We start from the raw sequence: 15,242 nt of genomic DNA, 5'->3' as shown, positions 1-15,242 counted from the left end.
ATGTATTTATGCATAGCAATCTTTTCTCTTCCCAGCCTACCCACCCTCCTCACAGTGGAACAGATTGTTTTGAAGCCAGTCAATTCTTTAGTGTTCTCTCAATATGTCCAAACCATGTGAACATACATCTTTTATATTTAACCGGTCACATTTTAATTCAATCCACATTTTTCTTCTTTCTACTACATTCAGGTTTTTATTGTTTCTTCTATCATACTCAGCTCTTATTTCCACATATGATATTGGACAGAAACATAAGATTTTTTCCATTGTCCCATTTTTCCTAACATTTTTACTTCTTGCTAAAGACTGAAGACTGTCCACAACCTTCTTATCAGTTTCTCCATCCATTTTCCTATCTTTAGTGAACAACCTACCAAGATAAACAAAACTGATCTGCTTGTTGTAGTTTTTTACCATGTTTTCCTAATACTTTTGTGGATGAATATATTAAACCATCAAGGGTACTGTCAACATAACCTTGATGTACCACGACAGGTACATCACATATAATTATCTTATTCCCTGCTCAATGTTCAATTATTCACTAAATATTCTATTTATTCTCATGCATATTTTTATTTTCCCCATATACTGTTCAGCAATCCTTTTTCAACTCTACATTAGCACACAAATTCTATAATTCATACCTATCAGTCATGTTTCCTGCAAATCAACAGATACACTAATCTTTATTTCTTACATATGACCTGTTGAAAAGGACAAATCTGATTGGCACATATGCCTGGCATAAAGCCACATTGCCCTTCCCAAACTTCACTTAAAGTCACCTTTTGTTAAGTATCTTTTCTTAAGTATCTTAGGCATACTTAACAAACTAAGCAACTCCATCAAGGAACCACATTCCACACTTCAACATTTAGAGACTTATGCTATATACAGCTGCAACTTTACCATTTTTCTATTGTCTCCCAGCAAATACAAGTAGTGGTCAACTTACATCCATTCATTCAAAGTTACAATGGAATTGAAAAAAGTGACTTATGACCATTTTTCACACTTATGACCATCGGAGCATCCCCATGGTCACGTGATCAAAAATTGGACACTTAAGAATTGGCATGTATTTATGATGGTTTCAATGTCCCAAGATCATGTGATCATCTTTTGTGACCTTCTGACAAGCAAATTCAATGGGGAAACCGGATTCACTTAACAACCATGTTACTAACTTAGCAACCACAGTGATTCACTTAACAACTGTGGCAAGAAAGGTCATAACATGGGGCAAAACTCACAATTGTCTTGCTTAGCAACAGAAAATCTGGTCTCAATTGTGGTTATAAATTGAGGATTACCTGTGTGGGTTCAATACAAAGGAGAATGACCAGTATGGAAAATTCATTTGGAGAGGATTTGGAGAGAAAGAATGAATGAGAACTGAATCACAAATCAAAGACAGAAGGAAAAGTAAACGGTCAAGAAGAGAAAGACTGAAAAAAGCCATAGGTGGATCCTCAGATATAGGAACGTGAGAATTTTAAAGAAAAAAGAATATATGTATCTTTAAATGGATGTGATAAAAGCAAGAATGTCTTGTAAAGGTATAAAACTAGGAAGATGTTGCGGAGTAGCCTTGTAAACTAGAGGTAGGGCTTATTTCCTTATTTTTAACCTACTGCCTTAATTTCTTTGGATTACTTACTTCTTTTCAGTATTTTGCATAAGATTGGTTACTCCAAAAAGGAATAGTAAGATGTAAATGTATTTATACTAATTTTATCTACAGCTTTTTGAAAAACAAGGAGAAAAATAAAAAAAGAAACCAAATTATCATTTTCTTAAGAAATAAAATAAATAACAAAGTTGATCCTTTCATTTTCCCCTTTATGGTGCAGAAAATACAGTCATGCTTACCATTTGCCTTCTTGGTTTGCAATCTGTTGAACTAAATATCCAAATTGTTCATTTCGGGAACCAGAAAACACTTTAGCTCCTTCAAGGCCAATATTATATGCTTCACAGCAATTTTCAAGTAAGTCTATTAAGAAGAACAGAAATATTATCATTAAAAAATCAAGGCAATGATGCACTTCTTGTCTTAATATTAGTTACACTCATTCATGATACTTTTATCACGCTATTGAAGACAGTTAGAAACATGCTCTTGGAGACAGAAACTCAACCCCAGATCCCTGTCCCAGCAGATATTTTGGTGCCAGTTTATCTACAAAAGACTGGGCCAGCCTATCTACAGAACAAAAGACCTCCAGGTCCAGGATGATGGGATTATCCTTCAAGGCAAAGCCATTCAGCCACAATAGGAATTGCCTTTCATTGCATCACCCAGCAAGATTCAACCAAGCCTGGGACACAGACAGCCTATAAAGTTAACTAAGACCCCCACATCGCAAAAATGACCCATTTTTCATGAAAACGGGCCCATTTTTTTCAAAAAACAGGGCATGCATAGGCTTTGGGAAGCTTGTAGAGTGCTCCTGGAGTCGGGGAGGGAGGAGCAAAAATGGCCCATTTCCCCCTCCTTTTTGCCCTCCCCAGCCACCAGGAGCACTTTGCAGGCCTCCCAAACACTCTGCACATCCATTTTTGTGAAGGGGGGTGGGGTTTCAGGAGGCCAAAAATGTTGTATTCAGGGTATAAGACGCACCCAGATTTTCACTCTCTTTGGGGGGGGGGGTGTCTTATAGTCCAAAAAATACGTGTATATTTCATTGGGCACATAATGATGTCCACATAATGTGGACCAGGCTTTGTAGAAAGAATTCCCCATCTATACATAAGGCCAAGGTTTGCTTATACATGGTTAATTTATGTAGCAGCTGATTACCTTTATGTCTGACACTAATACCCAAACAAGCCACTCTGTACCTTTAGTATGTTTTGTGAGCCTAGTCAAGATCTCAGCTTCTATTGCATAGGTACCAACAGAATTAAATCCTGCCCAAGGGAGCGGAAACATTTACAAGTTCAGACCATTCAAATGTAAATTTGAAGAAGGGAATCTTAGAATAAGAACTGTCTCTGCAGTAAAAAAAAAATTTAATGAAATAAAGTCACCTTTGAGTTGAACTGAACTATGGCAACCTACATGGTCATAGCCATGCAATTTTCTTGGAAATGATAGCCATGTTTTTGATACTGCCGCCTTCTTCTAGTATGTTTTTTTCCCCTAATTTCCCAGTCTATCTACAGTCCTGGATTTTCCCGTATCTTTTAAGTAGACTGATTATTTCCTACTGTTTTTGTTTGGTTTTTAAGTTCAAAAACAACTACACATTAGCGATAAACCCAACAATATATAATTGTTTATATAATTTGCTATCACTCTAGAGCTCATAGGGATAAAATTAAATATACTAAAATCTTCTCTTGTAGATATTTAATGAATGAAAAATGATGGAGAATTCTGGTCAAAGATAAACAGTGAAGAAAAACGTTACATCCTTTACTGCTGGGATGAAAATATGTGGGAGTAAATTCAAGTAGACACAACAATTTATCCCTTTTCCCAGTAGCCCTCCTTGTGACAATCATAACTGCTTACCAATATTTTGTTAACCTTTCAGATCTCTACATTGGCAGAAACCTCTTTCTTACATGCAGCATCATAAGGACAGCTGTTCAAAAACAGCCATTTAAGATTTTTAAAGTTGTGTCCCTGTAATTACCATGCAAGGCATGCACATTACAAAACTAGTTTATATTTAAAAAACAAACAAATGTCCAACAACCAAGAATGACCTCATTAAAATCAGGAAACCTAATGCATGAGCGAGCATTTCTGAGTATGAAAGGCCACCATCTATTATAGAAAACAGAAACCTTTTCATAGCCCCCAGACTGTTTATAGATAACAGTTACTGGAACTACACAATTGTGTGTCACATTCCCAGGCATGTCAAGGTTATGGCATCTGTATGGTAGTCTAAACAGAAAATGCAAGTTCTCTGTGACTGGTAAAGATGGATATCGCCTAAAGTCCAAATGCTTGTTTGCTACTACAAATGAGAGTAGTCGCAGAATGGTATTATTTTACTACACAGTGAAAGTTTTGCATTGCTACTATTGTACATGCAACATTTAAGAGACACAGCTTACCATTCATTTGCAAATTACAGGTCAATTCTTGATAGTACATAGTTGAAATAATATTGATGTTTCTTATAGCGTATGTATTAGTTTTCACCATAAAGTAATATGAGAGGAGGGCTGTCAAACATCACGCCCTGGCCACTCCCACACCATTTAGCAAAGGGGGGGAGTTGAGATACGTCATGTGACGCCACTGTGATGACGCGTGTTTGACACCCTTGCCCTAAAGGGTATTAGTATTACTTTAATAAAGGACTACAATTTCTGTTTCAGCTGTAACTGTGTTGTCCTGTAGCAGTCATTTCTTCGCTGACAATGTCACTTTATTATTCACCTATATTTCTACAACTGAAGTTGTAAGAAGTAACATCATTTCAGACCACATATGTTCCATGCTGGACCTCTGCCTGACCACAAGTCAATGTATTTTAAATACAATAAAAGTTTCTACAGACAAAAACACGTCTCTGCCACGGGGTTTACTCCACTGTGTTCAATCTCTACATCAGCTGTTCTCAACCTGTGGGTCGGGACCCCTTTGGGGGTAGAACGACCCTTTCACAGGGATCAACTAAGACCATCGGAAAACACATACTTTTGAAAAAATACGGAAAACATAAAATAATTTTATGGTTGCGGGTCACCACAACATGAGGAATAATATTAAATGGTCACGGCATTAGGAAGGTTGAAACCCACTGCTCTACATGGAAGAAGTAGAAATCAAAGCCCTAAACTCCTTCGCAGGAAGTCCACTCACTCAGTGGTGTAGATATGTGGATGATATTTGGGTCAAGATTAAAACACAGGAAGTGAAGGTCTTCACCAAACCCATCAACTCTGTCGATAGATAGATTAGGTTCACACGGGAAGATTGTAAAGAAAACAGTCTGATGTTCCTGGACTGTGCAGTACAGATTAAGCATTAAACTTCAACATTGAAGTATTCAGAAACACCCCTCCACCCCCCCCACAAAGATTTACATTTTGACTCTAACCACCCACTGGAGCATAAAATGGGAGTGATCAGAATCCTGCACCTTCCCAGCAAAGAGGGAAAAGAAAAAGAACTAAAATATATCAAAAAATCCCTCAGAACCTGTGGCTATCCCAACTGAACCTTCATCAAATCCAGAAAACGTTTCAGCAGGAACTCCTCCACAACAGACAAAGAAGAGAACAACAAATGAAGCAATGTTGTCATTCATGGACAACGTTGTGTGGACGTTGCAGGACGATCTGAAAAGCTCAGGAGGATTTTCAACCAATACAACCAACGTATACACTTTAAACCAGGGTTCCTCAATCTTTTTAAACAGGGGCCCAATTCATGGTCTCTCAGACTGTTGGGGGCTGGATCAGGTGGGTGGGTGGGTGTGGCTATGTGATCGTGTGCCTAGGTAAGAATGGCTAGGTCATGCAACTAGGTGGCCGTGGCCAATTTAACAGTCCATTAAACAATGCACACAAATTAAATTTTAATTTGTTTTGCCCTTGGGGGTGTTTTATTTGCTTTTGTTTGCATATTGCTCTTTTGGTTGACTTTTCTTTTTACTAGATCATTTTTTCAGTTGTTTAGGAGGCTAATGGTCCACTTCAGGAAACTCAGTTTTGCAGCAATTCTTCTCAGCCCCAAGGAGCTTGAGAAATCTCTCTCTCTCTCTTCTTTCTCTCTCTCTCTCTTTCTGTCTCTCTCTCTCTTTCTGTCTCTCCCTCTGTCTCTCTCTCTCTCCCTCTGTCTCTCTCTGTGTCTATCTTCTGGAGACAGGAGAAATGCAAAACGGATGTTTTTCGCCTCCTGGGGCATCTGTATGCCCCATTTTTCACCTCCTCCACCTCCAGAACATCTCTGCAGGCCAAAATTGTTGGCCTTATCTTTCAGTTCCAGTCCCTGGGGCTCGCAAAGGTAAGTCCTGCACTCAGCGAAAGGGTAGGCGGGGCGATGTCGGTGGGGCAGCCTCATCCTGCGTGGGCCGGATTAATGGCTTTGGCAGGCCGCATGTGGCCCGTGGGCTGTAGTTTGAGGACCCATGCTTTAAACCCAAGAATACATTAAGGCAGAAGCTTGTCCATCCCAAGTATAAAACACCCAGGCCTAAACAGAACAATTTGATATTTGCGGTGTAATGCAGTGAGACATGTGTAGATCTCTATGCTAGGGAAACAAAACAATCCCTTCACAAATACATGGAACAACATAGCAGAACAAACCCATCAGGACAAGATTCAGTAGTCTATCTGCATCTGAAACACAAAGGTCACTCTTGAAGACAGCAAACTCCACACTCAACAGATAGGGCTGCTACTTTGAAAGAGGGTTCAAACAGGCTATCGATATTAAAATTGAACAACCCTCTCCATCAGAGGGGGAGGGAAAGGATACCACCTATCATCGCCTAACTACAACACAGTCCTTTCAGAAGTACCAAGAAGTTTCCACACCCATTTGCACTCTGATTCAGGTGACTCTGAGGATACATATAAACTTCTAAATGGCCTCAACTACTCTCAGAGAGCTAACCACTGACCTTCAGAGTGCTAACAACCATATGATTGCAAAGAATATAAATCTTTTCATTCCCTACTATTCAGCTAGAACTGAAGAAACTTCTTGGATGAGAAGTGAAATGGTTACAAGGGAAAAACCCCAAGAAAGTCCAGTTTCCTTTTGAACAATATCATTGGGATAGCACTTTGTGGGATAAATTGAGCTAAATGGAAACGGGCCCCAAGTAATCCAATGTGCCATGCAAAAAGTTTTGAACTCCAGTTTCAGTCTAAGACTGCTGCTACTGTTAATGCATAAATTAGAAATCAGCATCATTATATTATGAAAATAAATGCATGAACGAAGATCCTTTCTATACTTCTTGAAGTTATTTAAAATGATGCCTTTAGGATATGAGACAACACATTTGCCAAATAAGGAACATGTGAAAGTCATCTAAACTACAATATCTAAAGTTATCCTTTTAAATCAATTGAAGTTTGAGGGCTGCCCTCTTTCTCACTCATTTTGGCATAATTTCTATCCCCAAAATGTCTATTTTCTACAAGTGCCTTGTAAATTCTCAAACGTGCTTAATGGAAATGGCAATTAAAATATGTACAATGGCAATTAAAATATGTACAACATTTCTTTTATCATTTATGAAGAGGCTAGGATTCAGGGCTGGGTAAAACTTTGAAGAGGGCTTCACTACTCTATGAAGATGTTTTGGCTGGATAACTATTCAAAACTATTGATTTGTGAATCAATAAAAACCTTTTCCCTAAACAGAAATTACATGTTCATACATGTCATTTCTGGAGCCCCCCTTGCCACTATTTAGGCCCTAGGAGTGACCTAAAATGTTTTGTCAAGGTCCTTTAACCTGTGAATCTATAAGGGCTTCTCTTTGTCAACTGTACATTTACATAGCATTGTTATTTCAAGAAAATTCACATATAAACATAAAATAAATTAAAACTATAATTACAATGTTTTGCTGTAAAATTATATTTCTTGTGAATCACTGTAGCCAAGACTTACACTTCTCATAAATTACAGCTGTATTTGACACATAGTCAAATGCACCCATTCAGGCATAAGGAAGAAGTATAGACAGGGGAGAGCAGGGCAGGGCAGGGCAGAAAGGAAAGGAAAGGAAAGAATGAATAGCTGGCTGTAATGTTGAATAAAGGAAATATTTCACAGAGCAACATTTTCAGGCATATTCCAGTTGTATTTTTTTATTTGCCTGGCCTGTAACTTAAAACAGTCAAATAGTTCATCATTTCACAAGTTTAGAAGCATGACAGTATATAAAATGAAGTTTTTTAAATTGGTTGCCCAAATTGCTTCATATGAAATTCTTCCATTTTTTTTAGGGAAAAGGTATAAAGACTAGTGTGTGAAAAAATTCCATAGACTTATTTAACAAGGGGTTCTCCAGAGAACTCCAAAGTTCCCCAAATCCTTTAAAGTTTATTTAAAGCCCAGCAAGACTTCTAGGGAAACAATCACTCAAAAAATCGAGGCATAATGTGTCTCATCACAATTTCTATATATTTGTGAGTGTCATTTTGGGTAAGTAATGAGATGACGGAGTTCTGTGAGGAAACTTTATCCAGATGGTACAATGTCTAGTGCACCCTGGTGTAGAAATGAATTTCTTATGAAAACTCAATGGCTTATTTTGCAAAAAATGTAAACTTGACAGTTGTAATACTGTAGTGGAAGTGTCAAGTATTCTAATGTAAATAACTATAAAAAGCCAAAGTCTCTCTCAGTTTCTTCAGAACTGTAATAAAGAACTTGAGCTTACACAGGGAAAATTAACATTTTTGGCAGGATGCTTTATTCTCTGGAAAGATCAAGTCTCCAGAGAGAAGATAACAATAGTTTTCCCATTGACAATATAAATCTGTTCCAATAAAAATAATAAAAATGACCTTTGAGTTTATTTCTTTGCGCTGCATGTTGTTTTTCTATTCTCCTATTCTCTATATCTCATTTGGATAAAACAGTAGAGTAAAAATAAGTAAACATTAATAAAATAAACAATAGATACAAATGAAAAGTAACAGCAGAAGTGGAACAACTAAATTTGTGAAAAAATTGCTATAAAACATGATTCATTGAGAGAAAAAGTTTTTTTATTTTAAGTTTTTGGAACAGCATAAACGTTGAGACTTACACTATAAAATATAACTCATTCTAGAACTTAAAAGCCCAACTGTGATTTATATTGATACCATAGCTGTTACATGATTATAACATTGAAATCTCACACAAACAACTCTTTATTCAGGTGGAAGTCAGAGTCTTCAATTCATGTCTTTTAAATTGAAGGTTATATTTTTGATCTCCTGTGATTAAAGTCCCTTTGAAGACCAAACAAATGCTTGTCATCAGACAGGAATCAAGTCTAAATACTCAAAGATATGTCCATGTTTTGAGTTGTGACTGCATGTTTTTAAAATGAGTACTATCCATGAAATATAGAAGCCCTAAAGATTTTTTTTATAAAGGAAACTGACAAATAAGAACAAATGGCATTCATCATATGCTCAAAGCTGGCAAACAATGAAAACAGAATAAAATTGTGATACAATTTTTGCCTTTTTTGCATTTGTGTTGATAGGTTGTATACACATTGAAAAAAGGGCAGAGTCTGTATTGTGATGCCATAATGCTATTTTAATCATTTTGACAAAAATCTCCAATTCTATGGATTTTTCTGGGAAATACTAATAGAGAGGCAGATATGCAGTAGAAGTAGAACTTCTGACTATTTGGGATCAGGTTGAGGAGAAAAAGCATCTGTAGAAATACTAGGTAAGACAAGATAGGAAATGCTTCATTTTCCACCTTCCATATGAACAAGATGAATACCTATCTCTCTTGAGAAATCTATGCTGGGAAAGGTGGAAAGAAAGAGAAAAAATGTGATCAGTAGCAAAGTGGATGGACTCAATAATGTTAGCATTGGATGCATCACTGGAAGACCAGCAGGGGCAAGTTCAGGGCAGGTGATCTTAAGTGACGTCTATCTATCTTGTCACTAGGAGCCAACAATCAGCCTGATGGAATATAATTCAATCAAAAGAGCAAACATTTTTACCATCAAACATGATTACCTAGTCCTTTTGAATGGCTCTAAAACCAGCTTATTACAAACCAGCAAGTGTTTAAGCAATCATGCTTTTATTTATTTATTTAAAATTTATATAGCCATCCTTTTTATAACCAACTCTGGACAGCTCTCTTGAACATAAAGACAGGGAAGGGAGATATGAATTAGGGCTTGCAAGATTCTGTTACTGTATCCCAGAGGTGGTATTCAGCAGGTTCTGACCAGTTCTGGAGACCGGTAACGGAAATTTTGAGTAGTTCTGAAAACTGGTAAATACCACCTCTGTCTGGTCCCTCCCCCATCTATTCTCTGCCTCTCAAGTCCCAGCTGATGGGGAGGGAATGGGGATTTTGCAGTAACTTTCCCCTGGAGTGGGGTGGGAATGGCGATTTTACAGTATCCTTTCCCTGCCATGCCCACTAAGCCACACCCACAAAACTGGTAGTAAAAAAAAATGAATCCCACCACTGCTGTAACCTTATAATGAAAGTAGTGTTAGCATTCATAATTTTGGTTTCCTGATCTGGACTACCTTGAAGAATTGACACTTAATGGTGATTTTTTGAAAGTCCTTGTATATTTCTTTGCTTTTAATCCAATGATCAGTATTGAGTCCTCTATAGAAATACAGAGCAGGGCTGAGGACCAGTAGTTGTTGAACTACTTGTCTCAACATTCTGCCACTACTGGTGATGAGGGATTGAGAATTGCAATTCAGTAATGCCTCAAGAGCCACAAGCTTCCATCTCTAACATAGACTAAATAGAACAGGCCTGAGTGGTATTCTGGTAACACTCTATTTATTGCGGGTTCCAAAAATAAATAAAGAAAATAAAGCAGCCTTTTCCCCCCAAGTGTTTTTTGTAGATAAAACAAAAATTCCTATGGAGTTTGTTCTTTGTTATGATCATAACATAGGAAATGCAAGTAAACCTGCTTTATTTCTGCACAACGTTGATATAACATGAGGGTTTTTTTTTATTTGTATGTCAGCAAACATTGCTTATTAACAACAACATTCCATTTATGTTTACCCCAGAAGTAAACTCTACAGCATTCAATAGAAACTATGCTTAGAATAAAGGATAAAAAGATTAAGAACTATGGGGAAATGGGAGTTTTCCATGTAAGAAGGTCAAGGTTCTTGTCCACCCTCAGCCATAGAAGCTCATTTTCTCAGCTGAGTAATCACAGGGATGTTTTTGTGAGAGAAAAGTACTGTGTGTGTAACTGTGAGCTCTGAAGGAAAGCAGGATATAAATCTAATGAATAAAAGAGCCAAAGGACCATAAAAATATCTAATGGACTAGTTTGCTAAAGATTGCTTTATTATTAATTTGCAAGGATGGGGAAGGGAAGAGTGTTTTGAAGACTTATCTGGTGTCACCCAAATCAGGAAGCATCTATTTCCTAAGTCTGCTTCCACTGTTCTCCGCATCCCTATTTATATCCGCAACCGTGAAGAGGAGCAAGCGAACTGATCAATGAAGAATCCTTGTTCCATTCCTTCCACAAATAGAGCACGGTATTGTTTTTCTTTCAAATTGGATTTCTTCTTCTAAATTGATCTGACTGCCACAATAATTAAGGACAAATTTATTTGCCACAATGTCACAGATGATCAGATGACACTCTGGGGCCACGAAAGTAAAATGCCACTCAACGCTACCACTGGAATCATTCATTAACCGTGGGCACTAAAAATGAATGTTTTCTAAATGAGCACATTCTGATGGTACTCGCCAAACCCAAGAGTATTTTGAACATATTATCTGTATTTATTCTGTTTACAAAGGAGGCTTCTGTACTGGTAAGCCAGGAAGAGTGCTGAAACAAGGGCCAAATCTGGAATGGCTCTTGCTGCATTATTAGAAACAAAACTTTGTGAATGCCAAGAACAGAAATATGGGCAAGAACATTGTTCTTAAGTAAGCAAAGAATTAAGGCAAAGCTACAATACGACTTATGCTTTCTAGGAAGGATGACCTTCTCACAATTAAGGGTCAAATTTCCGCAGGGTACAGCTGTTGGGTCTGCATAATGGCAGAGGATGGGACCATGGCCAATAGTGCAGATCTGAACAATTTCCTCTCTGTGTTGGCCCTACTATTTCCTCTCTATTTTCCATTCTCTGCCTGCCTCTCTGTGCCCCTTCTGCAGGATAATTAGAGTGGGAGTTCATTTAAACTAAACTTAAAACTACTTATAACCTCCTTTTACCCTGGATTCATGCCCATAACATGCATTATTTATTCATATGATCAGTCTGAAACCATCTATTGCAGGATGAAGACGTATTCACTGTAATTTACCAAGTCCAAAGTTTGTTGATAGACAAATGTTTTTTTGTATTTCTTCATACAGGAACCAAGCTAGAAAGCATGAGACCATGAGTTCAAGTCCCATGAAAACTAACTGGCTTTTTGGGCAAGTCACTCTTTCTCAGCCCAACTCATCTCAAAGACTTGTTGTATGGAAAATAGGAGGAAAAAGTGTGTCGGATATGTTTGTCACCTTGAGCTATTCGTAAAAATATTAAATGTGGGGTTTAAATAAATAGACAAATTGGCCGAGTGTCATGAATGTTTGGGCCAAAGTCAACTAGTTCACTGGTCTCCCGATTCCTAATTCCACAACTCTCTCCCTCCCTCTCTCCCTCCCCCCCTCTCCCTCCCTCTCAGCAGAATCACAGGTGTCTCTTCAGACCAATTGCCTATGGAAAACACTAAATAAGGTAATTACCATATTTTTCGGAGTATAAGATGCACCCAGGTTTTGAAGAGGGAAATTTTTAAAAAAGTAGGTAGGTAGATAAAGGAGAGAGAGAGAGAGAGAGAGAGAGAGAGAGAAAGAGAGAGAGAGAGAGAGAGAGAGAGAGAGAGAGAGAGAGAGAAAGAAATACAGTAGGTAGGGAGGGAGGGAGAGAGAGAGAAAGTGTAGGTGGGTAGGTAGGTAGAGGGATAGAGAGAGAGAAATAGAAAGAGAGAGAGAAATACAGTAGATAGGTAGGGAGAGAGAGAGAGTAGGTAGGTAGGTAGTAGGTAGAGGGATATATAGAGAGAAAAAGAAAGAAAGAAAGAAAGAAAGAAAGAAAGAAAGAAAGAAAGAAAGAAAGAAATACAGTAGGGAGAGAGAGGGGGTAGGTAGATAGAAGGAGAGAGAGAGAGAGAGAGAGAGAAATACAGTAGGTAGGTAGGGAGAGAGAGAGAGAGAGTAGTTAGGTAGGTAGATGTTTCCAGGTGTATTTACCTATGTGCTGGAAAAGGAGATCACTAACAATCTGCAACACCTAAGACTTTGTTTCTGCTGGCACAGCACTTGATCAATGTAATTCTCAACAATCAGTTAAAGAGCTTTCCAAAAGGGGAAAAAAAGTTTTGCACTCTGCAAACCTCCCTAAAACAGCCCGTTTTTCGTGAAAACAGACCCGTTTTTTTTCAAATAAAAGGCATGAATAGCCTTTGGGGGGCTTGCAGAGTGCTCCGGGGGGGGGGGGGAGCAAAAATGGCCTGTTTTTTGTAAAACAAATTGCATGCATAGCCTTATGGAAGCTTAGAGTGCTGCTGGGGGCTGGCAGGGCGCAAAAAGGGCCCTTTTTTGCTCATTTCTCCCCTTTCCAGCCCCCAGGAGTTCTCTGAAAGCCTTCATAAGGCTATGCCTGGCCATTTTGGTAAAGGGGGCATGGATTCAGGAGGCAAAAAATGCTGTATTCAATGTATAAGGCACACCCAGATTTTCAGCCTCTTTTTTGAGGAAAAAAGGTGCATCTTATACTCCAAAAAATACGATATCTGCTTTTGCATTCAATTCATTATTGCAACAGTGGATGTTGCTTTGATGAAGAATCTGTGATTTCTTTAATAGTATTATTATTATTAATTCCCCCCACAAGGAAAAGACCCAATTTAAACACATGACTAAAACTTAATTGGCATCGATATAAAGAACAAAATAAGCTTATTAAAAGACTCACTAAGAGTCTCTGTTTAAGAACTGCTGAAACTTTCAAACTTCTCTTCGGGTATAAAGCTTCACAGACAATTCTGATTGGCATGCAGTTTGTGTCTCATATGCCTTTCAATATTGTAACCATGGAAATAGTGGCAAGTCTGCACAAAGCTTCCTCAAAAAAAAAAAAAAAACCACCTGGAATGAGTAGATGAAAATAACTGCCCTGAATGAGAAATGCCATAGTCTTTTGGCAGAATTCATGGCTTAGCCAAATCTTTCTGAAAATATGATGTAGACCCACAAACATATCCATTGACTTCAGTGTCTCCAATCTGAATTATATTCAGTGTTCTTAAACATTTTGTTAATCTAGCAGAAGTTGGAATTCTACATGAATCATTTCAGGAATTTGAAAGTAGAGGCAATATATATATATTCAACTTCAGGTCCCCTTGCCGAATCAGCAGAGAACCTATCAAACAAAAAGGGGCAGATAAGCCACTATGAAAAGACAAAGCAAAAAGCAACACCCAGCTTTAGATCACCAGGAACCAAAGTCCTTGCAGTATCCTGATCCACAGGGTGGCTTGGGAAACTTAAGAAGAGTTTAGTAGCACCTTCCAACACATTTTATTAAAAAGCATAAGGTTTTATGAGCTGTAGCATAGAGTAATTAAACTAATGGATTGGAAAACAAATAGGGAGGGGGGGAGAGAAAGGGTGGTTATGCAGGTGCAACTTAAATATGAAACAGATCACAAGTATCTCAATAATTAGCAATTATAATGTCTTAAAACCCTATTGTGTTTGTTAATGATTTCTGAGATAGCCTGAAACTTATGATCTATGTGAGTTTAGCAATCTTTCAATGCTGGCAAAGTTTTGTTATTCTAATAAAGCAGATTAACAACAAAATCTATAATCGAATGTCTTGGAGATAAAATACTCTGTTACTTTGTTTTTGTTTTAAATTCTGATGTCAAACTTATGACAAATACAAGCTCTCTAGCTGATAACACATTTATTTTCGTCCCAATTAATAGAAGAAGGAAAAATTTCAAACAAAAGGAGAAAACAGAAGACAAGAAAGTTTACTGAGAGCACCCTGAATGAGAAATTCTGTTGGACTTCGGATTTTCCTATAGTGGCTGGTTGAGTGACTTGAGTTGCATGTTGGGTGTCTTTGGGCTCAAATACTGTTGATATAGTCTATATGCTATTTGTTTCTGATGAAGAGATTTAAATGCTCCTTCCTGTCTGCTCTTGGTCAATGCAAGGTCTCTGCAAGTATGCTATTGATGGCAGGAGATAGTCAAGAGACAAACAGTCTTCGTATTTTCAAAGCTGATAGAAGCAACCATTTCTTTTATCCTTGGAGACAATGTATATCTAACATCAGCCATAGTTAATACAAGGTCTGCATTCAATCTATCACCTTCAAGCTGATTTTAAACTGCTGAGTTCACTGCTTAAACAACTGGCTTAATTTTGGGATTTCTTTTCTTTTTCCTCATTTTTATATTACCCTACCATACTATAAGAAGATACAAAAAGACGGTACTCTTAATTCATTATTAACTATGATATCGTTGAGAATTA

General features: G+C 37.7%; 1 protein-coding gene across 1 annotated transcript in view; it reads right to left on the bottom strand.

Moving 5' to 3' along the window:
* ITGA2 (integrin subunit alpha 2) overlaps positions 1-15,242 on the bottom strand; it is a 90,924-nt gene that overhangs the window by 69,499 nt on the left and 6,183 nt on the right. The window contains exon 2 of the mRNA XM_081940411.1: positions 1,879-2,002. Coding sequence (XP_081796537.1) covers positions 1,879-2,002 — 124 coding nt within the window. The remainder of the gene's footprint in view (positions 1-1,878; positions 2,003-15,242) is intronic.

This window comes from Natrix helvetica (genome assembly GCF_964273705.1).
Source record: "Natrix helvetica genome assembly, chromosome: 2".
Classification (NCBI taxonomy): domain Eukaryota; kingdom Metazoa; phylum Chordata; class Lepidosauria; order Squamata; family Natricidae; genus Natrix; species Natrix helvetica.
Note: the sequence above shows the minus strand (reverse complement) of the source record. Positions and strands in the feature narration are given on the sequence as shown.